We start from the raw sequence: 25,121 nt of genomic DNA, 5'->3' as shown, positions 1-25,121 counted from the left end.
CAGTCTAGTTCACTGGGGGTTCAGTCTTAGCAGGACCCAGGGCTGCCCCTTCCACTGGTGCTCTTACTAGGATATTCATTGCTACCTATGAGGTCAGAGTCCAGGGTCAGTCCATGTATAGTCTTTAGGTAGTGGCTTAGTCCCTGGAAGCTCTGGTTGCTTGGCATTGTTGTACATATGGGGTCTTGAGCCCCTTCAAGCTCTTCCAGTTCTTTCTCTGATTCCTTCGACGGGGGTCCTATTCTCAATTCAGTGGTTTGCTGCTGGCATTCGCCTCTGTATTTGCTGTATTCTGGCTGTGTCTCTCAGGAGCAATCTACATCCGGCTCCTGTCGGTCTGCACTTCTTTGCTTCATCCATCTTGTCTAATTGGGTGGCTGTATATGTATGGGCCACATGTGGGGCAGGTTCTGAATGGGTGTTCCTTCAGTCTCTGTTTTAATCTTTGCCTCTCTCTTCCCTGCCAAGGGTATTCTTGTTCCCCTTTTACAGAAGGAGTGAAGCATTCACATTTTGATCATCCGTCTTGAGTTTCATTTGTTCTAGGCATCTAGGGTAATTCAAGCATTTGGGCTAATAGCCACTTATCAATGAGTGCATACCATGTATGTCTTTCTGTGACTGGGTTAGCTCACTCCGGATGATGTTTTCCAGTTCCAACCATTTGCCTACGAATTTCATAAAGCCGTTGTTTTTGATAGCTGAGTAATATTCCATTGTGTAGATGTACCACATTTTCTGTATCCATTCCTCTGTTGAAGGGCATCTGGGTTCTTTCCAGCTTCTGGCTATTATAAATAAGGCTGCAATAAACATAGTGGAGCACGTGTCTTTTTTATATGTTGGGGCATCTTTTGGGTATATGCCCAAGAGAGGTATAGCTGGATCCTCAGGCAGTTCAATGTCCAATTTTCTGAGGATCCTCCAGACTGATTTCCAGAATGGTTGTACCAGTTTGCAATCCCACCAACAATGGAGGAGTGTTCCTCTTTCTCCACATCCTCGCCAGCATCTGTTGTCCCCTGAGTTTTTGATCTTAGCCATTCTCACTGGTGTGAGGTGAAATCTCAGGGTTGTTTTGATTTGCATTTCCCTTATGACTAAAGATGTTGAACATTTCTTTAGGTGTTTCTCAGCCATTCGGCATTCCTCAGCTGTGAATTCTTTGTTTAGCTCTGAACCCCATTTTTAATAGGGTTATTTGTTTCCCTGCGGTCTAACTTCTTGAGTTCTTTGTATATTTTGGATATAAGGCCTCTATCTGTTGTAGGATTGGTAAAGATCTTTTCCCAATCTGTTGGTTGCCGTTTTGTCCTAACCACAGTGTCCTTTGCCTTACAGAAGCTTTGCAGTTTTATGAGATCCCATTTGTCGATTCTTGATCTTAGAGCGTAAGCCATTGGTGTTTTGTTTAGGAAATTTTTTCCAGTGCCCATGTGTTCCAGATGCTTCCCTAGTTTTTCTTCTATTAGTTTGAGTGTGTCTGGTTTGATGTGGAGGTCCTTGATCCACTTGGACTTAAGCTTTGTACAGGGTGATAAGCATGGATCGATCTGCATTCTTCTACATGTTGACCTCCAGTTGAACCAGCACCATTTGCTGAAAATGCTATCTTTTTTCCATTGGATGGTTTTGGCTCCTTTGTCAAAAATCAAGTGCCCATAGGTGTGTGGGTTCATTTCTGCGTCTTCATTCTTTTCCATTGGTCTATCTGTCTGTCTCTGTACCAATACCATGCAGTTTTTATCACTATTGCTCTGTAATACTGCTTGAGTTCAGGGATAGTGATTCCCCCTGAAGACCTTTTATTGTTGAGGATAGTTTTAGCTATCCTGGGTTTTTTGTTATTCCAGATGAATTTGCAAATTGTTCTGTCTAACTCTTTGAAGAATTGGATTGGTATTTTGATGGGGATTGCATTGAATCTGTAGATTGCTTTTGGTAAAATGGCCATTTTTACTATATTAATCCTGCCAATCCATGAGCATGGGAGATCTTTCCATCTTCTGAGGTCTTCTTCAATTTCCTTCTTCAGTGTCTTGAAGTTCTTATTATACAGATCTTTTACTTGCTTTGTTAAAGTCACACCGAGGTACTTTATATTATTTGGGTCTATTATGAAGGGTGTCGTTTCCCTAATTTCTTTCTCGGCTTGTTTCTCTTTTGTATAGAGGAAGGCAACCGATTTATTTGAGTTAATTTTATACCCAGCCACTTTGCTGAAGTTGTTTATCAGCTTTAGTAGTTCTCTGGTGGAACTTTTGGGATCACTTAAATATACTATCATATCATCTGCAAATAGTGATATTTTGACTTCTTCTTTTCCGATCTGTATCCCCTTGACCTCCTTCTGTTGTCTGATTGCTCTGGCTAGAACTTCAAGAACTATATTGAATAAGTAGGGAGAGAGTGGGCAGTCTTGTCTAGTCCCTGATTTTAGTGGGATTGCTTCAAGTTTCTCTCCATTTAGTTTAATGTTAGCAACTGGTTTGCTGTATATGGCTTTTACTATGTTCAGGTATGGGCCTTGAATTCCTATTCTTTCCAGGACTTTTATCATGAAGGAGTGTTGAATTTTGTCAAATGCTTTCTCAGCGTCTAATGAAATGATCATGTGGTTTTGTTCTTTCAGTTTGTTTATATAATGGATCACATTGATGGTTTTCCGTATATTAAACCATCCCTGCATGCCTGGGATGAAGCCTAGTTGGTCATGGTGGATGATTGTTTTGATGTGCTCTTGGATTCGGTTTGCCAGAATTTTGTTGAGTATTTTTGCGTCGATATTCATAAGGGAAATTGGTCTGAAGTTCTCTTTCTTTGTTGTGTCTTTGTGTGGTTTAGGTATAAGAGTAATTGTGGCTTCATAGAAGGTATTCGGGAGTGATCCATCTGTTTCAATTTTGTGGAATAGTTTGGATAATATTGGTATGAGGTCTTCTATGAAGGTTTGATAGAATTCTGCACTAAACCCGTCTGGACCTGGGCTCTTTTTGGTTGGGAGACCTTTAATGACTGCTTCTATTTCCTTGGGAGTAACTCTTAAACCGGTCATTTTCCCACCCAGGTACGAGTAATAATGGTGTGAAAATGCAGATCTCTGTCTAATAAGCCCTGAGATTCTGACTCTGACGGACCCTATGAGCCAGAATTCTCATAAGCTAATCTTTGACTGCAAAAGTAATGCAAGCTAAATATAAATTTTACCAGTCACCCCAGGGAAATATAATTTAGGAGGACCAGCAGCCAGGTGGAGAACTAAAACACAATATAACATACTTAGCGGTAAAACCAGAAAGAGTATTCTAAGGTTATGCGCAATCAAACTGGTCATTTGGAATATAAATATTGTTTGTATGGATCTGTGAAAATATTTCAAGTTATCCTGAACTCATTTTTTGACTCTGACTAAGTGTATTAACAATACATGAGAATTTGAATATTTGAAACAGATAAATTATGGAGAAAGTATCAGGTTAGAAAAAATTGACATGCATTTCGTTTAAGTACTAAGATATTTGGCACTTCAAATACAGTGAGATGTTTATACACAGGGAGGTATATTATAATAGCATGCCAGCTAGTCTACCTGAGGTACAACATAGTATTATCACTCTGAGATATGTGCACACACGCCTCTATAAGGAGGAGCTAACCTGTCTGTACAGGCTGAAAGGTAACAATTTTAAACATTAATACTGACAAAGACAAAATGGCTTATGGGTTTTTACTGTCTTTGAATGTTCAAGGCATATTCCACTTCAGAAGTGTTCTGAGGAGCCTTCTACTCGAAAATTCAAAAAATGAAAAAGAAAGCCTCGGTTGTTGAATAAAGCTGGAAAAAGGCCTGGGGGTGAGGGAGAGGTTTCTCCTTTTCTCTAAATCTTTGCTTGCTGGGAGGAGGAAAAGGAAGAGTCTAAATGTGTTTCCCAAACAACCCACATAATACATTGGTCCATCAGTGAGGAAAACCTTTCTGGACCTCTTTGGTCTCCGTGGTATTATACTGTAGGGCTCTGTGTTTTCTTTCAGCAGAGAAACGGAGTTCTGCTCCATTTCCTGGAGAGGGTCAGTGGACTGAAAACCATATAGACTCACGATGGGATATTAGGAGACAGGGACAATAGAAACATTCACTGGTCTAGAAACCTTCTCCAGGCCTTTGTGGCTTTCTTTACCTGCACATATAATGACTATGTAAAGAGATATAAGGACATGTGAAGTCTGAAAACGTTTTTGAATGCCTGGGACATAATCAGAAGTCGTGCAAAGCTGGGGTTTGTGATTACGGTAAACTAAAGAGATATTCAGAACACTCAAGCTTATTCTAAGACATCTATATGAATTCTGATGCACTGAACAAAACTTGTCTAACGCCACAACTCTCTAACCTCCATTGTGTCATCTTGTTGACCCCTTAGCATGCCTGAAGACCCTAGCCTGGCTGCCCTCTATTTCTGTTTTCCCAATACCACCTGTTTATAATTTTGTCTTTTCTCCCTTGATAGTGCCACTTGTGCAATCTTCCAAATGGTTATTTATTTATTTATTTATTTATTTATTTAATTGTCAACACTAAATCCTCTCTCATTCTACTTAATGGGAGCATTTCTTTTTTGTATTTATTTATTACCTTAAAATGTATTTTAATTATACAGAGCGAAGCAGAGAAGATAGCAGATTGAACAGTCGAAAATCCATTTACGTTTATAGGTCAGATCGTGTTATAGCAAATACAATTAGGACTCCTACCTCTGCAGAAGTAAATGCCTCAGAACCCAGATGTGTCTGGGAACAGAGTGCTTTTGCTAATTAAACAGTTTGGTTATTAGGGAGTAAGTAACTATATAAACTCTTAAACCAGCTATTTTTTCTACCTAGATAAGAGTAACATCCCAAATGCACCTTTTTCTCTTTCCTCTCCTCCAAGTCCCTCCATCTAGCCACCCTTCTTCTCACCCTCTCCCTTTCTCCCCTGAGAAGGGGAGTCCTCAGTGGGATCATTTCTAAGCTCCTGGGGTCCACAGTGTAGTCTACCATCTTTGAATTCTCTACTCCCTTTGTTTATATGGCTCCACAATTACTTAGGCAAAATACACTTCAGGATTTAGACTTTAATTTTGGAGAAAATTACAGCGATATGGCTTCTAGCATTTCAGTAGGGCTTTAAGAAGTTCCTTTATAGTCCAATCATAAAATACGAATTTTAATATCAAGTAGGGTAAAGATTATTTTAAAAAATCCTCACATGAGTTCAAGATCAAGCGTTACTACCAAATTTGGCGTCAGACAATTCTTTTAGTTTCCAGAGATTTTCGAATTTCAAAGTTACAGAAATGGTTTATGGGCTGCTTCAGACAACTGTAGCATGGATTCCCTGACCCCACATCTCACTGTCCTAGAACACAAGGTACATACCCAGTTAATGTTCATCTGAGCCTCTCTCTTGGGTGTCTGGGGCAGTGGATGGGAATACGAATAGGCCCATTCTCCAGAGTCCTTCCCCAGAGTCCTTTAGCTGGGGGTGATGGCCTGCTCTTGTAATCTCAGCACACAGGAGCATGAAGCAGGAGGGATAACACAACCTTGAGGTCACCTAAGTTATTCAATGAGGCTTTGGCTAAAAACAAACAAACAATAACCCCCTCAAACCATTAAAAAGTCTCTAATCTTCCTTTGATTTCTAGTGACTTGTCTTTTTACTTGATAAATGAAGGGCAACAAAACAAAGAAAACTATTCGCTAGCAAGTGCAAGGCCCTGGGTTAAGTCTCCAGCTCAAAAAAAAAAAAGAAAAGAAAACTATTCGCTATTCACTCAGGTAGTTGGAAATAGCAGTGAAAGTACACATGTCTAGACATTAGGACATGGGGGCCACCATTACCATATATTTTAAAGTTGCCTTTATTTTATTTGTACAGGAGTTTCTTGCATGCATTCCTGTGCACCGTGCAAAAAGAGGGCCTCAGGTCCTCTGGAATTGGAGGTAGCCACCATACAGATGCTGGGGACCGAACTCGGATCCCTCTGGAAGAGCAGCTAGTGTGCATAACCACTGAGATGTCTCTCTGGTTCCCTAGGAGCTAGCATTCGAATAGAAGCAGCTGCCCATTTTCAGGAACCTGCTGGCTCCTTTCTTTCTTTTCACCCCGAGCTCATGGTCAAACAGGACTTCTCACTCCCTGAAGAGAACACTTTCTGTAAACAGTGGCCTGGATGTGGTAGGCCATACTTTTAATTCCAGCACCAGGAGGCAAAGGCAGGGAGATCTCTGTGAGTTCAAGGCTAGCTTGGTCTACAGAGTGAGGTCTAAGATAGCCAGGGTTACACAGTGAGACCCTGTTGTAAGAGACAACACTAACAAAAACCCACAAAAAGCTACTGACTTCTTAGGCCTTATGATGTAGATGTTGTCCATTAGAGATTAAGGTGCTGTAAGAGGAAATGGGTTCTTACAATTCTCTAGACACCTGCTTTCCCTTTTGTCAAATGGCAAAGATAGTAACACTACCAAACCCTGCATCATTCCTGCAGTTAAAGCTGGGAGGGGTGAGGCACAAGAACATATGTGAATGGAAGGTTCTTTAAATGTAAGGTCTTTCAACAGTATTGGTGAGTTTATCTACCTTCCATCTAGGTAAGTGATTGCTCTCACTCATCACTCAGTAGATGCTAGTTCCTTTCCTATTGAGCCCCACCCATCTAATGAGCCCAAATAAAATGCCTCCTCTTCTGTGGAAATTTAGAGGTACCTCTTATTTAGCAGCCTACCTTGTGCAAATGCCACATACTTTATCTTTATATTTGATCCTTATGACAACACTGTCTCATAGATACTTTTATGATTCTCTTTTAAAATGCTTTCAGATTACATTATTTATTTGTTTGTTAATTTTTTGCCAGGGGGAAGGTGGGAGTACATGAGCAGATCATGTCAGGGTCTGTGTGTGTGTGGAAAGTCTGAAGACAACTTGTAGAAATTGACTCTCTTTTTACACAATACGGATCCTGGAGATGGAACTCAGGTTCTCAGGCTTGGCATTAAGGGCCCTTCTCTTCTAAATCATCTCGATGACCCCATTTTATCCCATTTTAGAGATGAGAAAGCTGAAGCAGAGTCTTTAACAGACAGGCCCAAGGTCACACTGAGTACACTGAGTAGCAGGGACAGGGATTTGGTCCAGAATGAATTCCTCTTAGCTCACGTAGTGCTTTGTTTTTAGAGCTTGGGCACCTTAACTTATACTCTGTGCCTTTTAGTAGACGTGAGCTCGTGGGGGTCAGGTGTGATGACTCCTTACAGATTGGACTAAATGACACTCACTGACGTGAGATGGGATGAGAAGCAGTAGAATAGGACTCATAGATGATGTAATAGATAGGCCCGAGATGTCCAGTTCTGTAGTGCCAGTTCGACAAGTGTTACGTCTATCTCTTCCAGTAACCACTAGCAAAGAGTTGTTTGAAAATGTCAGGAATAGGGTTGGGGATTTAGCTCAGTGGTAGAGCGCTTGCCTAGGAAGCGCAAGGCCCTGGGTTCGGTCCCCGGCTCCGAAAAAAAGAACCAAAAAAAAAAAAAATAGAAAATGTCAGGAATAGCCACTGTCTTTGTTTCGGGTGTCTACTAATTACTTGTCCGATTGCTGAGATAAAATCCTTGACAAGAGTAATTTAAGAGAGGTGGGATTTATTGCAGCTTACAGTTGCAGGGGACACAGTTTCCTTATGCAGGGAAAGGTATGGCAGCAGGTGCAAGAGGCAGCTGCTCACATTGTACTCTGAGGCAGGAAGCAGAGAGGACTGGAGGATGCTTGTGCTCACCTAGCTTCCTTCTTTATATGCTGTCTGTAACCCAGCCCATGAAATGGTCCTGCACACACTCAAAGTGGGTCATACCCTTCTTAGTTAAACATCTCTGTACACACCCACCCAGACATACCCAAAGATGTATTTCCATGATGATTATAAGGTATTTTGTTGTAGTTGTTCGCTTGTGCCATCTATCTATCTATCTATCTATCTATCTATCTATCTATCTATCTATCTATCATCTATCTATCTATCTATCTATCTATCTATCTATCTATCTATCTATCTATCTATCAATCTATCAATCTATCATCTATCAGCTCAACCATTTGTTAACTCCAGTTTCAGGTGATCTTGCACCCTCTTCTGGCCACTACGGGCATAGCACATACGTGATGCATAGTGATGGAATTTTCCAGTTCAAATCACATTAAAGTGGTTCAAAAGTTAAATGTCTTTTGGGTCAGTGAGATGGCTCAGCAGGTAAAGGCATCTGCCACAAAGCTCAGCAACCCGAGAGTTCCATTCCTAGGACCCAGGTGGCGAAAGGAAAGGACTGAATCTTTCAAGCTGTATTCTGACTTCCACTCCCACACCATAGCACTCTCATGTGTGAGAGTGTGAATAAACAAACAAACAAACATACATACATAATAAAAAGTCTGAAACACATAAATGTCTTTTTTTTTAAATGTAAAACGGGGAAGACTGTCTCCGTGGTTAAGCGCAGTGGCTGCTCTTCCAGGATTTGATTATTCCCAGTACCCTTTTGGCAGCTCACAACCATCTGTTAATCCAGTTTCAGGGGATCTTGGACCCTTTTCTGACCTCCGAGGGCTTTGCACATACATGGTGCATAAACATACACGCAGGCAAAAATCTATATATAAAATTAATATATGTTTTTAAATTTAAAATTATGATTCAAATCTCTAGAACAAAACAGTATTTTCTCAGTATGCACCAAATAGCAGGAGATGTGCTAAGCTATTTGAATGTATTATTTCCATTAAAGGTCATTTGACTGTATAGCTTGTGTTAATCCTTGCAAGGCTCTGTAGGATAACATTTCTGTGGTTCCTTCTGTTTTATACAGAAGGAAAGAGGCTGAGTGGTTAGTTAATTCTAGATTACACAGACATTAGTAGAAGATCTGTGTTTGTAAGCCAGGTTAGTGTGATAACTATGTTTACATTGGTGTATTTTGCAGCAACACGTCTTAGTTATACTTTAAAGAAGATTGGGTGGGAGAAAAGTATGTCAGCTTTTCCATGAGGATGAGCTCAGTATCCTGGGATGGAGTAGTCTATCCATTGACGCATAAGCTTTGGTTTTCCAAGAATGGTTGCTGGTCCTGCAGAAGGAATCTTTGCTTCCTTTCAGTGTCTTTCATACTTGGGGTCTTGAGGCAAACAGTTAGTTTCTGGACTGGGATCCATCCGTTCCAATCCTTGGGTTCATTAGATTTCCAAGCCTAGATGTAAAACTTGGGAGTCTTGGGTTGAAAGATGCTTCTGAGAGTCGAGGTAAGGCTGCGGGTGCAAAGCAAGACCATTAGCGAGGCTAAAGAGAGGTGTACCTACATCACTGAACATGTGTTAAGATTTATTGGTCCATTCTCACTGCTTTTTACTTCTTCCCTTTCCATCTCCACCAATAGCTATTGGTTACTGATTGTTTTCAGCTGAGACCGGCAAGCTTGAGTCCACTAATGGCAGAGCTGAGAGGGCAATGGGATCTTCTACACTGAGCCATAATCCTGGCCACTTAGACAAGAGAAATTGTTTTTCAGGGTTTTACACTGCCATTTCTGTTCACCCTTTAATGAATGCTTTCTGTCCATAAATGAAGGAGAGATGGAGAAAGAGGCAAGTAAGTGCTAACATAAATTGCAGTAGGTCAACCACAAATACAGGCTTTCCAAAAAAGTTCTTTTCTACTTCTATTTTTTTTTTTTTTTAGTGCGGGTTAAGGTGCTTGCTGATTTCAAAAGTACTTCCTGAGCTTGATTAGTATGCCTGATGCATCAAAAATTGCCTTTGCAAACCTTTATTCTATAATCCATGCTTCAGAATAGAAGGTCCTTTTGAAAACTAGATAGAGATCTGACAATAACGCGTGCTTCTCGCCATTATAGGTCTCTTACGGAATCACAAGTCATATGCTAGGTAATGGATATTAAAATTGAAACAGACAGGCACTAAGAAGCTATAGTTGATCTTTACTTTTAGTTTGGGGGCACACGAGCTTCTTTTTCAGTGTGAGTCATTGCGTCAGGAGAAAACTGTAAATAATGGGAGGATATACTTTCATTGTACATAGCGTGTTTGTGGAAGAAGCTACATGTGACTTTGACATTTACACTCCAGTTCTTTTCCTCTGTCCTGAATCCTGGCCAAGGACTGGAATGATTGCGTGGGAAGGTTGATTGTGTTCCTAAATGCTATGTTGTCTTACAGCTTGGCTTCGGATCATTCCTTGGAATCATCGGATCAAACCTGATTGAGAACAAGCGGCAGATGGTAAGTTTTCGTCCTCTGGAAAGCTCAATGTTTATGTGGATAAGGAATACATTGCTTAAGCTTGTGCAAATTTGGCCCCAGAGGAAACTGTTATTTCACCTTTTCCCCTAAGCCTCCAGAGAACTTATCTCACAGTGTTCTCAGGCTGGTTTGCATTTCTTTAAGCTTTTCTCCTTCATTCTTCCGGCTGTTCAATCAGGCTGCTGGTCTGGCCTAGAATGCCGGGTTTCTGTTACATACATTACTGCAACTCTGAATATTAGTGACTTTTATAGCTTCCTTTTGGTTACATAATCTTTTGGAAAAGTTTTCACAAAGTTTTTTTTAAATCTCTTAGGATATTATAATCTAGGGAACTTCAATTAAGAAAATAAGTATAAACTGGGCCTGGTGATTCATGCCTCTATTCCTTACACTCGAGTGGTTAAGAAGGGGAGATCTGGAGCTCAGTTCTAGGTCACCTTTGAGTGATCCTGAGTTCAAGGCCTTCCTGAACTACTTGAGAACTAAAAAGAGAAAGAAGGTAAACGTACTTGAAACATAGATCAGACGAACTAAAATTATGAAGTCAACTTCACAACATTATCTTTGTGTCTTTGCCATCCCTAGTTCAAAGCAAGTACGTAGTAAAGTTGAGAGGAAGGACCAGCGTTTGACAGAAGGTGAAGCTTATAGTTCACTGTTCTAATACAATCTCCTAAACGCAAGCTGCTGTATTTTCCTGTTTAATTTTGGGCAGGCTTCCTTGAGGGCAAGGGGTAGAATGGAGAGGTTCGCAATACAGTTTTATAGAATTACAGATCAGGAAGTCTGGTGAGTGGTCAGACACTGGACTAAGTTTAGACTCACCTTGGACAACTCTTAGTGGCATCCAAACTTTGGCAATGGGGTCTGTTTAACATCAAGCTTAATCAAATAATGTAGTAGCTCTAGGGACACAGCACTCTACCCATGTGCTTCCCCCAGCAGTATGGGAATCACTGCCAGGGGACTTCTAATAGTTCCTTCTTCCATTTCACCTGGCCGCCATCCCTTGCCAGATTCGTTTTCACTTTAGGCTTAAATTATTCAAAATAATGGGGGAGTTTTAATTGTAGAGCTGATCATAGCATAGCTAATAATGCCAATTTCATGACATCGTTCATCCATTATTTACCAATTATCTGCAGTGCTGTGAAGTGAGATTTATGGAGAGAGGTTTCTGAACAACTCCCAAAGGAGATAAGTATTTCCTCTCAGCCTGTTGAAGTGGGTGAACCCTAGGGTAGTCTTGGCTTTGATTTTTTTCCTTCTCCCTGGGGAATAGCTTGATGGCCATGTTATTTCCTCCTCTTTCTCCCCAGAAGCCTCAAGAAAGAAAAATGCTGATCCCATGTAGTTCAGAAGGGCAACCATAGCAGATTGTAGGCTTGTGTATCACATATCTCCTTGTCCTTGAAGACATTCTGAGATTGTGATGCTACCATACCTTGATTTATAGCATCACCTTGGTACTAGAAGATGGACTTTAGGAAAATTTACGTTATCTAACATGATCAATAAATTTGGCAATCTGGTTTTATTATTTTAAATTTTCTAGTTAGGCATGGTGGTACATACCTGTATTCCTAACCCTTGGGTGGCTGGATCAGAAGTTTAAGGTGAGACATAGTCACAAAATAAATTTGAGACCAACCTGGACTACATGAAGCCATGCCCTCCAAAAAAAGAGTGAGAAAGAAAACTTTTATATAGACCACAGAGAATTTATCCATTTCAGAGACATCAATTCTTGCAAAATCTCTCTGGCACTTAACTGGTAGTAAATTGAATATCCCCTTCGTTCAATGATACATAATGTGATGGTGATGTAGACTTATGTAGAACCCAAGAATCACTCTTGTTCTCATCAGTGTCCACTCAGGCAGCAGAGTTAGGGGTATAGAAATCAAAGACTCACAATAGAGACACTGGAAACACTGTTTCCCTCACTGATAAAATACAGGGTTGGATTACATGATGTCCAAGGTCCAACATTTTTCTGAATCTGAGGATGGAAGGACAGCATACTGGATACAGCAAGCTTCTTCATTCGGTGTTCACAGAATGAATTTCTGACCCTACCCTGAAATAGTTTTCAAAAATGCTTCTGTTTCCCCTTCTCTTCCTCCCTGCCTACGTCCATATCCACTCACCCTGCATGACTGAAAAAGAAAAAGCACCCTCGTCAGTGACAGAGTAGACTTCTGCTTTGGCTGGCAGTCTCTTGGGGATTACCTAGTCTCCAAAAGCGGCATCAGTGGAAGGCTAACAGGCATGTTCCTTTTTTCCCTCCTACAGCTGGTGGCTTCTATCGTGTTTATCAGCTTTGGTGTGATTGCAGCTTTTTGTTGTGCTATAGTTGATGGGGTCTTTGCTGCCAGACACATTGTGAGTATTATTATCCTTGAGTTGAATCGTACAATGCTATAACCCTGCCTTGAATGTGCACTGAGTGCTTTGAGGGGGCACATGTATACAAGGGAGAAGGAAGCTCCTCCTCCGTCTTCAATAGCTGGTAGTCAAGGTGAGAACATCAGTGAAGAAAGTAAGCACCTAGAAAACTGGACCTAAACTGGCAGTGCAGACTCCAGGTGAAATAGGGGGTTCATCTTGGACTCCAGAGAGCAGAGAAGGCTATTCCCAGTGGCAATAGGGGTTCGAGTAGCCCTTTGGTGAGTACAATTTGGACAGTCAAAGACAAAGGCATAGGGTAAGGGGATGACTTGAAGATGGGGAAAGAGCAGCAGGGAAGTACCACAGCCTTAGACAGACATGATGGCGTCCTGTGGAGACACAGATAGACCATTTGATTCTGTAGCAGGAAGCCACATGGTCCAAACCAACCTCCCCTTCAATAGCTACAAAAACAGACCATGAGGACAAAGGTACCTTTCTCAGGTACCCAAATAAATGCTGTTCCTGTGACAGTGGTTGGGATGACATGATGAAGTTGGAAGTCTGGAGAAAGTTAGAGCTAAATCCCCCACCCTCAGTTCAGTCCTTCAGTCCAGATAGCAAATGTTTCCCACTCTGCAGAAGCTGTCCATTGGATAAGGGCCATTTTTACTCCTGAACTCTAGGTCTCTGTGACTAAGAGCACACCCATTGAGATGTCTGTAGAAGACATTGTTCCCCATGTTTAACTTTAGTTCTTTGACAATTCCATGCATATAGATAAATGCATCTTGATCGCTGCCTTTGTCTCTCTTCTTTTTATCTCTGTCCCACTCCTATCAACAGCCCCTCCTCCCTCCATGTCCCTTTCCCAGATACGTAATTTTTGTTTTGTGTATGAATCCTCTTATTTGTTTAGAGGTATCTGTGGGACCATTTGATTGGGACTATCCATTGGAACCTGGTGGCATCACCAGTGGGTGCATAACTGAAGGCAAAGGCATTCCCTTTTTGCTGAATTTACCAGTAGGAAATCATATGGCATATGGGTTAGGGTTTCCTAGGCTCCTCTTGGATTTGTGCCTGGCTGCTAATGTACATACTCAGAAAATGCATTCATAATTGTCAAAAAATGTTTATTTCCCTCTGAAGGTAGCATGTTTTCAGCGCCTCTCCGTAGTGTCTAGCCCTTACATTCTTTCTGCCCCATCTTCTACAGTATTTCCTGAGCCTTGAGGGTATGGTATAAATGTCATGTTTAGGGCTGAGCACTCAACTGTCAATGATCCTCCACACCTTTTGCAATTGTAAGTCTTTGCATTTATCACAGTTCACTAGAAAGAAAGGTTCCTGTGATTAAGGCTGAGAGTGATAATTGTCTATTTGTATAAACATATATATTTAGAAGGTGGTTCAATATTGTGTCAATTTAGCTAAACAATGGAATTATGGTCCCCTCTTAGGGCCTGTGACTTCCCTCACCATGGTCTTTGCAGCAGATTTCCAGCACAGATTCCCTCCTATGCAGTGGGCTTCATATCCAATTACAGAGTGCTTGATTACCACCCATAAGAGTTGCCACTAAAGTGGGTGCGTTTTGCCTGGATGGTTGGTATTATAATTCATAGTGTTCAAAGCTGGCTAAGGCTATTGATGCCTTCTCCCCACTAGCAGCCTATGTAGCACCTCCTGCTCTTGCCCTTCTTTTACCATGCTCTGTTTCACACTGTTCCAGATTTCTGGCCCAGGAACAACTTTTCCATTAACCATAGTAAGCATAGTGCTTAGAACTCATACTAATTTTAGAGTGCCACAAAAATGGCATTATTTCCTCTCAAATAAGAAGAAAAATGGTGAACTTTTAGGTTGAGACAAAACATTTGACACATAACATAGATATATTCATTTTCATACCAATGTGGTCATAAAGCATATTTTTAAAAAATACTTTTCAGTGGGAGAAGGGGATGAGAAAAAACAACAACAAAAGAGCCTTGGACATGGGAAATCATTAAGTAGCCCTGATGTTCTCTAAAGACCAAAATCAAGAGCAAGATGTAGCAGCTAAGTCTTGGAGCAAACTCAGCTCTTCAACTGAACTAAACATGGAAAATGAAGATGTTTTGTGAACTGTTGAAAACTGTATTTTCTAAAATAGTTGAATCAGAGCAAATTTAGCTTACCAAACTTTTCTGTGAGTCACATGGCATGTTGTTGTACTTTAGTCATTGACTAGAGTCTTCTTCCAGACAGAAGAGGCAGCCCCTTTTTTGGCAAGATCAAAGGAGAGCATACCATTAATGTTATCACCTAACTCATCTCTGAAACAGTAATTTAGGAAATAATCTATGTGGGGAGAACAATAAGGTATTGGAGAGATATGCCCTTTCTCTGATTTTTTTGAGTGCCAGGAACATAAATATTATATCCTCCATCAAATATCTATATTCTGGTTTTAGCTGAGAGGTGCCATCTTTCATTTGCCTGGATTTTTTTATTCCTAAATGATATACTAGTAACTGTTACTGGTTATAATTCTGTCCCCTAACATAGCAATTATTGTGGTCCTCACATATTACTCTCTGAATATATATATATATATATATATATATATATATATATGTTTTTGTATCATTGCTTGCAGTCAGTCATAGTGCGCATGCTATTTTCTATTCAATAGGAGACATCCTAGCAACACTAATTCTTTGTTTTTATGTATGACATTTAGCTTTCAATGTGTCCTCACATCTATTACCTCATTTGAGACCTACAACAATCCTGTGAGATAAGTAGGGCAGGCATTATTATCCCCATTTGACAAGCAACAGTCACTCTGAGACAGTTTCCATGGCAACCTAGGCCTAGTGGCTCAGAAGCCTGTTGTAGATTTTCATAGCATCATGAGCTAAAATGGCTTCCTTTTCTTCTTTTTTTTTTTTTCTTCCACTCATGTTTAAATTTTTTAAGTATATTCACAGTGGCATGGAGACAACAGTTTTAGATTTTTTTCATATCAAGAAGAATCCTTATATCCTTTGTCCATTATAGCCTGTCTCTCTATCCTCCCCAACAACTAATATGCTTTCACCTTAATAGATATTCCTATATTAGACATTTCATACTAAAGGAACACTATATGTGGATTTTATGATTGGCTCCTTTTATTTAGTATAATGTTTTCAAAGTTCATCCACACTGCACTATAGACCAGTGCTTTATTCCATTTTTATGGTGTACTAATGTCAATACTATATTGACATTTAAGTTGTTTCTTCCATTTTATGATTATAGACAGTGATCTGGTTCCCATTTGGGCACATGGTTCTGAATGGGCATATTTGCATTCTCATTTCCTTTCTGCTTGGGAACAAAACTGCTAGGACATATGATAACTGTGTTTCATTGAAGAACTGCCTGACTGTTCTCCGAAATAGCTGTGCCATGTTTTATTCACCATCGATGTATTAGGATTCTGATTTCTTCACAGCGTCACCAGTTTCCATTATTATGTGATTGTGCCTGTGAGTGTGAGGCGGTGTCTCATATGATTTTGATTTCTATCTCCCGTATGGGTCCAATATTTTAGATCATTGGCTTCAATGGAAGGCAATGAGGAATAAACTTCCAGCCTCTATTTATTGGGAAGTTCTCTGTGATGATCACAGTTTTAGCTACTGTTCCTGTTGCTATAACAGTGCCTTGACCATTGCAACTTATAGATGGGTTTAATTTTGCTCACAGTTTGTGGGTACAGGCAGGGTACAATGGCAGGGAAGCCATGGTGGCAGGAGCCTGAAGCCATGCTGTCATTACATCTGCAGTCAGAAACCAGGAAGGAGAAATGCTGGTTCTCCGCTCCCTTTCTACTTTTTCAGTCCAGCACAGGAAATATTGTCACTGTCCTTTAGGGTGAGTCTTCTGCTTCATTTAACCTAACCAAGCTCATCATTTGCAGGCATGATCTTATGCTAACCTAAATGATTTCTCACAAATATGTCTGGTGGCTTGTCTCAGGGGTGATCCCAGATCTTGTCAAGTTAGTAATTATTATTCACTATGGAACCACAACAATCTAGCCACCTCTAAGCCCCTTTGTAAATGTTATACTTGGTGAGTTGCACTGTGGTATTATATTTTATAGATTTTGATGGTATCATGATGCTGTTAAATCACAGATCCATTAGCTGCCTTTCTGTCTTGGAAGTCAGGCCACACTCCCCTGCAGCCTCAGTTTCTTTCTGTCTTTGTCTCTCTGTCACTGTCGCTCCCCCACCCCACCATACTCCACCTCTGGACAGAGAGTTGGTAAGAAGGAGGCATGCTGTGACCTTTCTGAGTTGACACCTTGCTCCCTTTCAGCTACCAACAAGTCTGGCTCACCCTGATTTCCAGACCTAAGACAACATGGATTTTTACTTTATCATGCCTTATGAATTCTAGCCTATGTCATGTAATGTGGAACTTAATACTCCAATCACTAGCAAACCTGTAAGGGTCATTCCAACCACTGTCATAAGAACAGCACTATTTGGGTACTTGAGAAAGGTACCTTTGTCCTCATGGTCTGTTCTTGTAGCTGTTAAAGGAGAGGTTGGTTTGGACCATGTGGCTTCCTGCTACAGAATCAAATTGTCTAACTGTGTCTCCACAGGACCCCATCATGTCTGTCTAAGGCTGTGGTACTGCCCTACTAATAAACATTTCCTTTGATACGTAGGCTCAGCTTCCTTTCTACAGAGCTGCTTTCTTTTAGTTATAATGCATGCCATGAGCTAAGGCTGGATGCATCTTTAAGAAAATGTATCCTCTAACATGGGACCTGCTCAAAGATACCTGGATTACTTAAATGAAAGTCGTATTTAGATCCCGGCTCACCTTGGTCGGGTTAAAGCCAGCTTGTCCTGTCGGTGAGAACCGTTAACATTGCCTTGCTATGTTTCTTCGGCTTGAGTGAATCAGAATTTCACCAAGACCTAATGTTTTTTCTATTCCCCCTTCTTTCTCCATCTTCCCAACCATGGCCATTCATTAGCTGAAAAAGTCACTTTACTCTCTTGTGTTATAATTTCTCTTTCTCTCAAGTGTCTATAATAGAAATTTACCTTTCAGGGTTAGAAAGAGAGTGAAATTAAGTAATAGGCCATGAGCATGTCCTACAAGGGCCTGTCACATAGCAGTCATGTAATATACAGCAGTACCCCTTTCCATCTCTTCTTGCCAAGGTGGGCAGCCCTTCAGGCTCAGGTTCAATGACCTCTTCTCACCCATGAGTTGCCTGTTCCTGCCCTTCTTCTGGGGATTAAGTGTAGAATATCAACCAGACATAGTGAATGGGCAATCATCCTGCATCCCTGTCTTATATAAGGTCAGTAGCTGAATGACAATCCAGGTCATATAGGGCTATGGACACCACTACGGTGAAACCTTTTTCTTGAACACAATAATAACGAATAGGCTTTTACTCCATCATAGAAAATAAGTCCTGCCAGTTGTGAGCATGAGAGTCCTCCTTCCTTTCTAGTCCAACTCCAGACTGAAATAACAAGCAATATCCTTTTGTAACACTGAACAGTGAAAAGAATTATGAAGCATGAGCCAATGGAAAGTCCCAGGTCATTGATGGGGTTACAGAATAAAGGCAAGAGGCACTCAATGCCAAGTATAGGGGATTCTAAATCACAGGTACAGGAAAAATAACCATCAGGATTGGAAATGAGGCAGAAGGGGAAAGGCAAAAGACAAATAAATCCTTTCTGCCTGGGCACTTTGAACTAAGCCCCTAAGGCCATTTTGCATAAACCAGTGTAATCTTAGGCAATGTGACTTTGTCCAAAGACCCCCGTACTACACAGGGATGCTTAGTGTCAGTTGTACAAATGACAGCATTTTCTGGTTACAAGTTACAAGTTTCCAGGCATATCTGACTTGTCTCTTCTTTCCAACTCTCATGCCTGAGAGTTTCATCAGAAAGCTAGCAGAGTAAATCAACTGTCCTTGATCTCCACATCACCCGCCCCTTTGCCTTAGAAGTACCATTTTGAGTTTGACAGTTTTACCTATCTATGTAGGAGAGTGGAAATGGCTTGCAGTACAGTTGAGTTAAAATCTACAGCCAACTAAGTAGCCACCCATCCTCCAGCCACTGATTTCTTTGCCTCTTCCTTTTGCAAAGGTGTGGAAATAACAGCAGGGAGCACAAATCAGTCAGCCCTTATCCTCATTATTGTCAGGTGATAATGAGACTTCATAGTTAAAGCCACGCTCTGCTCTCTCTATTTAGAAGTGCAATATTGCAATAACCTGGAGTTTGGAGTCTTGCTCCCTAGGGACTGTTTGCAAGGAGACAAAGCCTAGAAGGGGAAAAAAAAAAGGAGGAAATTTCAAGAGACTCATTTTTCAATCAATCTTCCTGGTTTCTCATTAACTGAAGTAGTTCAACAGAAAGCAATTATTAGAATGATCTTGCGTGATCCATACATTCTTGGGCCCCCAATAGATAGCTTTTAGAATTTAACCTAACGTACTGCCTCTGGGACTGAGTGTGTGTGTGTGTGTGTGTGTGTGTGTGTGTGTGTGTGTGTGTGTGTGTGTGTGTGTGTGTTTACCAATCTTATATTGGCAAGCAGGGCTCTTGATGTTTTGCTTTACAAAGCCAAAACCCTTTTGGTTTGGTGTTTCCCTTTATAGGATTTGAAACCACTCTATGCTAACCGGTGCCACTATGTTCCCAAGACATCCCAGAGGGAAGCTGAGGAGGTGAGCCACAACGATGCTGCATGTCTTTACCTCATGGGAAAGTCCCTTGTTTTATCTGAAACAACCTTTCTTCACCAAGAAATATTTATTTATCATTTTAAAGCATATGAGTGTCTTACCTGCATGTACGTATGTGCACCACATGTGTACTGGAGTTACACATAGTTATGAGACACCATGTGGATGCTGGGAATCGAACCCTGTCCTCTGCAAAAGCAACAAGTGCTCTTAACTGCTAAAACAACTGTTAAGCCATGAAACACTCTATATTATTTCTTTCCATAGACATAAGGTTTACTACTAGGTGCTTTACGCTATTTGTTCACTGGGTCAAAGCACAGTGTTAATGAGGACATGTCATAGATTGGAGCCTCATGAGGCCTAATCAGATTAATTTTGTTCTATGGCCATAGGGTGGCCCTCTGAGCCCAGCCAGAAGTCTCTCATGGTGTGTCCCTCTCCCATCTCTGCCAATAATGGTTCAGGTGCCTGGACTTGGTGCTCAGCTGGAAGAAGATAGGAATCCCACCAAGACCCTGTGCCGAGAAGGCAGAGCCTGAATGCCACACATAGAACGCTCTGGAGTTCAAATCAGGATACCTGAGCAATCTGCTGTATCTTAAGGCTCTAAGGAGGCCCAGCTTGTTAGTCTAAGAGGCCAGTCTAGTAATCCTGAGAGTCTTTCTTTCTTACCCCACACATGCCCTGTGTTCTCTGTTGCTTCATCTAGAGGCAATAGCAGTGGCAACACTGGGGGTGGGGGGCGTGCACGTTCAATTCAGCAAATCACAAAACACCTCCAAGCTAGTGGATTCCAACGTATGAAATTCTACCCAGGTTTCTGGGATTGTTGGCAATTTGGTACTCTGTTAATCTCAAAATGAAAGTCATGCACAGTGAGGATACACCCAAGAGTACATTTGCAGCACAAATCTCGGACCCTCCAGAGAGGGGAGAAGACAAAGTTGGGTGGCTAGGGAAGCAGGAAATGGGCATAGGATGAGTTAAAAAAAGGGAACAAATAGGATGAAAATGCACTGTATTAATGTCTCAAAGAATGAAGAAAAAATACAAAAAAAATTGAAAGATAGCATACCTGTGACTGGAAAGGAAAAAATAAAGGCAGAAGCAAAATGACCACTACATCACACAACCTCCCGGGGAGCCACCTTACACAAAATTTAACAGGAACGGTGTCCTTGGAGTTAGACAAAGTCAGAGTCTTGCTCCCAAGGCATGATGTTAAATGCGTTTATTATGGTAGCACCGTCTGGTTCCCACCATTGTTGGTCAGCAACCACAAAGTTACCATTTTTCTAATTGTTCCTGGGTTAGAAGGAGGAATAAAATGTGTGTGTGTGTACTAACAGCATATCAAAAGGCAACAGGCACTTGTATGAAGGACCCAATATGAAGGACCCAAAATGTCTGTTTACTAGGAATATTTCTGCAACAAAGCCAAAGTGTGAAAGTACTTTACTGCACCCTTATTGCAAAGGGAACTTGAAAAACATTCTTGCAAGCAAGAGAAGGTAAATACAGACTATGCTTTACACTTTTAGTTTTGAAAAATGTTTTTGCAACCTCAAACAATGCAACCCTATTGCAGTGACTCTCTTGATTTCACTGTGATAGCTTTCTTGTGTTAATTTGCCAACTGAGCAAATATTAATAACAGTTTCCATAAATTTGCCTATAATCCTGTTTCTCTTAACTCGATTTTTCCTGTATAAGGTCATAACTTCCTCATCCAAAATTACTCCTTCTACGAGGGCTTTGAGGAACCTTACCCAGGCAGTTAAAGAGGTACTATTGTATTTCAGTATGCATGTGATGGCCTCTCTATTCCTTTGTACCAGATTCTCTTTCATCCTGTGTCCTGGTTTTCTCATCCCTCATATCCTCATTCCCTCACATCCATTTAATATAACATAAATTGTTCCATCTGTCCTTCCTCTCCTCTAACAATTATGAGTTGGGCACTAAGGACTGTAGCTGGGGCTGAACATAATCACAGATACACAGGTTCTTGCTTTATGCACAAGCACAGCGACCTTTCTGCTTAGCCTCACGTTTCATTTGCATATTATACCCATCATTCTGTCTCCATCAGTCACTAACTCACATTTCAATTCCAGAGGACCAATCCTGTCCAGTGCTAGTTTCTCCCATTGTTGTTTTGTGCCTGCAGGTGAACTGCCCTCAACTTAGCCGTGGACTCTGCACACCTCGCATCCGGGGCAACACCTGCTTCTGCTGTGACCTCTACAACTGTGGCAAGTAAGTCTGGTGCCACGGGCACAGAAGTAATTGTTTGACCATATTGGGTGCTAAGAGAGCCAAGACTAGTGAGGAGCTTATATTCTAGCAGAGGAAAGAATGTAAGCACACACAATACACAATATAATGGTAGGTGCGAATAGAGTTTCAAAGAAAAATGAAGCAGGAAAACATCAGTGAGGGAGAAACCGTGTACACACAGAGTGGGCATGGGATGTCTATTTGTAAAGGTTTCATGTGTGAAGGGACCTGAAGAAAACTGGAAAGCAAGTCAAGAAAATAGCCAAGAAAAGAGGTTTAAAGCCAAGGGGACAGCAAAATATAAACTGGCAAGGGTGGTGCCAGTTATGCTAAACCATCCAGACTCTTTGCCTTCCAATTAGGAATGCAGCAGTTCTTCTTTCCAAATATTAGGTGCTGAGAATAAGGATGTCAGACTAGTAGGAAAGGCAGATGGGTGAGCAATTGATATGTGAACATAGCATGGTGAGCACCAGTGGCTATAGCAAGGACTCTGGTGGCACAACGAAGGACAAAGGATAAGGAAGAGTTTAGGGTATGAACTCAAAGCATGTGGGGGTGGGGAAGATATGCTCGCATATGAAGTGGAGGGAACTATAGAAAATACAGTAGGTGGTGAAGACAAAGTAGGAATCAGGGTCAGATGTCAAAGAACCTACTGTCTAAAGGAACTTTGGCCTTAACCATTGTAGGCGATTGGGAGTTATGGAGGTATACAGCATGGGAAATGAACTTGAGCAGGTAGACATTGCAGATGGCTGGGATGCAATAAAAGCAGGAGGGATTTGTTTTTTAAAGAACAACTTAGGTGAATTAGCGATGTGATACAGATTATGAGGACTAGGCCTTCGTATAACATGTTGTTGGCTAATGCTTTCCTATGCATGACTATTTTCAGACGTAGTGTAGAAAAGCTGAAGGCCAAGGCAGGGAGGGAAGAACTAGCCCAGGAGAGGTGGATGGAGAGAGGCCTGGAACGGAAGCCACTTACTCCTACACACTCTCTTCCTCTTAGTGGTCTGGGACCAGTTCAGAAGAAGGTTTGAGGGTTAAAACGTGACAGGTTGGAAACAGAGAGCACCAAGGGAGAGTTCACCTGGCCCTTTCACTTTCTTTGCTAATACCAATCTCATTTCCTTGGACTATCTGACAGTAGAGGAAGAGAAATTCAAAGACTCAAAGGAGGTATAAGGATTATGTAGGTGGGAGGGTGACACATAAATATTCATGTCCAGCTTCTCATCTGACTTCCTCCATTCTTCATCCTCTCTCTTTTGCTCTCCCCCTTTCTCTGTTTACTCCCTTTCTTTGCTGCTGTTTTTTCCACCTCCCTCTCTCCCCCTTCTTTCCTGATTTATAACCTCAAAGAGTAGGGACTGGAAACTGCCATGAACTGAATAGAGTTCGAGATTTGGAGGCCTATGGAGAGATCTAAGAAGTAATCTATTTTACACACACACACACACACACACACACACACACACACGCATGCATGTGCACACACACACCTTTGTTTCTACAATAGGTATGTTTCAGAAAAAAAGATTAGAAAGAAAATAAAGGGTTACTTAAATCCCATTTATTTGAGGCACAGCTGAATATTCTATTCTTATGCCCAGTGGAGATGCAACCCAACTTCTCTTTTTTGTTAATCTAAATTTCACAATAACTGATCTTCATAAAGCAACTCTTACCAGTATTATTTTTAAGGAAGGAATGTTTTTTCTAGTTTATAAAATACTTTTAATTTTTCCTTTTTTTCTTTTTTTCTTTACTCTTAAAGGCCCACCCCTTATTCCTCTTCCCCTTCTCCTCAGAGAATGGGTACCCACCCACCCTGTTGTGTCAGGTCACAACAGGACTAAGCATATCTTCTTTCACTGAGGCCAGACAAGGTAGCCCAGCTAGGGGTGTTGTGTTTTATAAAAAGAAAGAAAGAAAGAAAGAAAGAAAGAAAGAAAGAAAGAAAGAAAGGAAGAAAGGAAGAAAGAAAGAAAGAAAGAAGGAGGGATATGTTTGGTAGAGGCTCAGTATGATGAAGTGGAAGGGGATGCCTTTGCAGGCCCATGATGCGACATCCCTTTCCCCTGAGGTACCAGCCATAAGACCAACTGACATAGTATGAAGAGAGTTTATTTAGACCATGGGGAGGGGAGTTGTGAGAGTAGAGGCAGAGAAAGGTGCGGGGGGTGTGCAGGGAGGTAGAGGCCAGCCATGAACATGTGGAGAGAGGGGGAAGGGGAATGGGGAGAGTAGGGAAAGAGAGGGAAGAGGGGAGAGAGAGAGAGACAGAGAGACAGAGACAGAGACAGAGAGAGAAAGACAGAGAGAGAGACAGAGAGACAGAGAGAGAGAGAGAGAGAGAGAGAGAGAGAGAGAGAGAGAGAGAGAGAGAGAGAGAGGAGGCAAATAGGCCCTTTTATACTGAGTCAGGCATACCTGGCTGTTGCCAGGTAACTGTGGGGCGGAGCCTAGAAGAAATACTAAGAAGGGATGGGGATCCAAAAGCAGGCAACACTCAGAGAAAGCACTTCCTCCAATTATTGGGGGATTCACATGAAGACCAAGCTGCACACCTACTACAAATGTGTAACAGGCTAAGGTCTAGCTCCTGCATGCTCTTTGGTTGGTAGTTTAGTCTCTGTGAGCCCCATGAGCCCAAGTTAGTTAACTCTGAGTTTTCGTGAGGCTTCTTTGTCCATGCCAATTTGCTCAATGCTATCCTTCACTCTTGCATAAGACTCTACCTGTTGTTCGACTGTGGGTCTCTACATCGTTTCTATTACCTCCTGGATGAAGCCTCTTAGGAGACAGTTGTGCTAGGCATAACTGCAAGCAGAGCAGAGTGTCACTAACAGTGTCATGGACGGGCTCTCTTCTATGAGATTGGTCCAGTCATTGTTTGGACATCTGTCATTTTCTGCTCCATCTTTATCCCCAAACACCTTGTAGGAAGGACAAATTTTGGGTGGAAGGCTTAGTGGGTAGGTTGTGTCCCCTCCCTCCACTGGAAATCCTGCCTGGCTATAAGAGGTGGACACTTAAGTCTCCATATCCACAACTGCTAGGATTCTCAGTTAGGGTCATCCCCATAGACTCCCATGACTCTCCCCTGTCCTAGAGTTACCCCCATACTGATTTTTGTTTCCTCCCCCAGTCCTCCCCCTTTCTCCACACCTTTTCCCCACCCACTCCCCACCCCACCTCCTCTCCCACCAAGTTCTCTCCTTCCATCCACCTCCAGTGTTTATTTTACTCCCCCTTCTAAATGACATTCAAGCATTCCTCCCTAGGGTCTTCCTTCTTATTTGGCTTCTTT

General features: G+C 41.5%; 1 protein-coding gene across 3 annotated transcripts in view; it reads left to right on the top strand.

Annotated features, from left to right (window-relative positions):
• Positions 1–25,121, top strand: part of Tmem255a (transmembrane protein 255A) — a 64,276-nt gene that overhangs the window by 9,674 nt on the left and 29,481 nt on the right. Inside the window, exons 3-7 of one of the 3 annotated variants that reach the window (NM_182822.3) lie at positions 10,268–10,330; positions 12,650–12,739; positions 19,433–19,501; positions 21,236–21,307; positions 21,693–21,781. In NM_182822.3, the coding sequence (NP_877974.2) occupies positions 10,268–10,330; positions 12,650–12,739; positions 19,433–19,501; positions 21,236–21,307; positions 21,693–21,781 (383 nt within the window). The remainder of the gene's footprint in view (positions 1–10,267; positions 10,331–12,649; positions 12,740–19,432; positions 19,502–21,235; positions 21,308–21,692; positions 21,782–25,121) is intronic. The other 2 variants (XM_006257479.5, XM_039099704.2) reach the window with 2 other exon arrangements.

This window comes from Rattus norvegicus, chromosome X, assembly GCF_036323735.1.
Source record: "Rattus norvegicus strain BN/NHsdMcwi chromosome X, GRCr8, whole genome shotgun sequence".
NCBI classification, from domain to species: domain Eukaryota; kingdom Metazoa; phylum Chordata; class Mammalia; order Rodentia; family Muridae; genus Rattus; species Rattus norvegicus.
The sequence above is the reverse complement of the archived record's forward strand: the minus strand, read 5'-3'. Positions and strand labels throughout refer to the sequence as shown.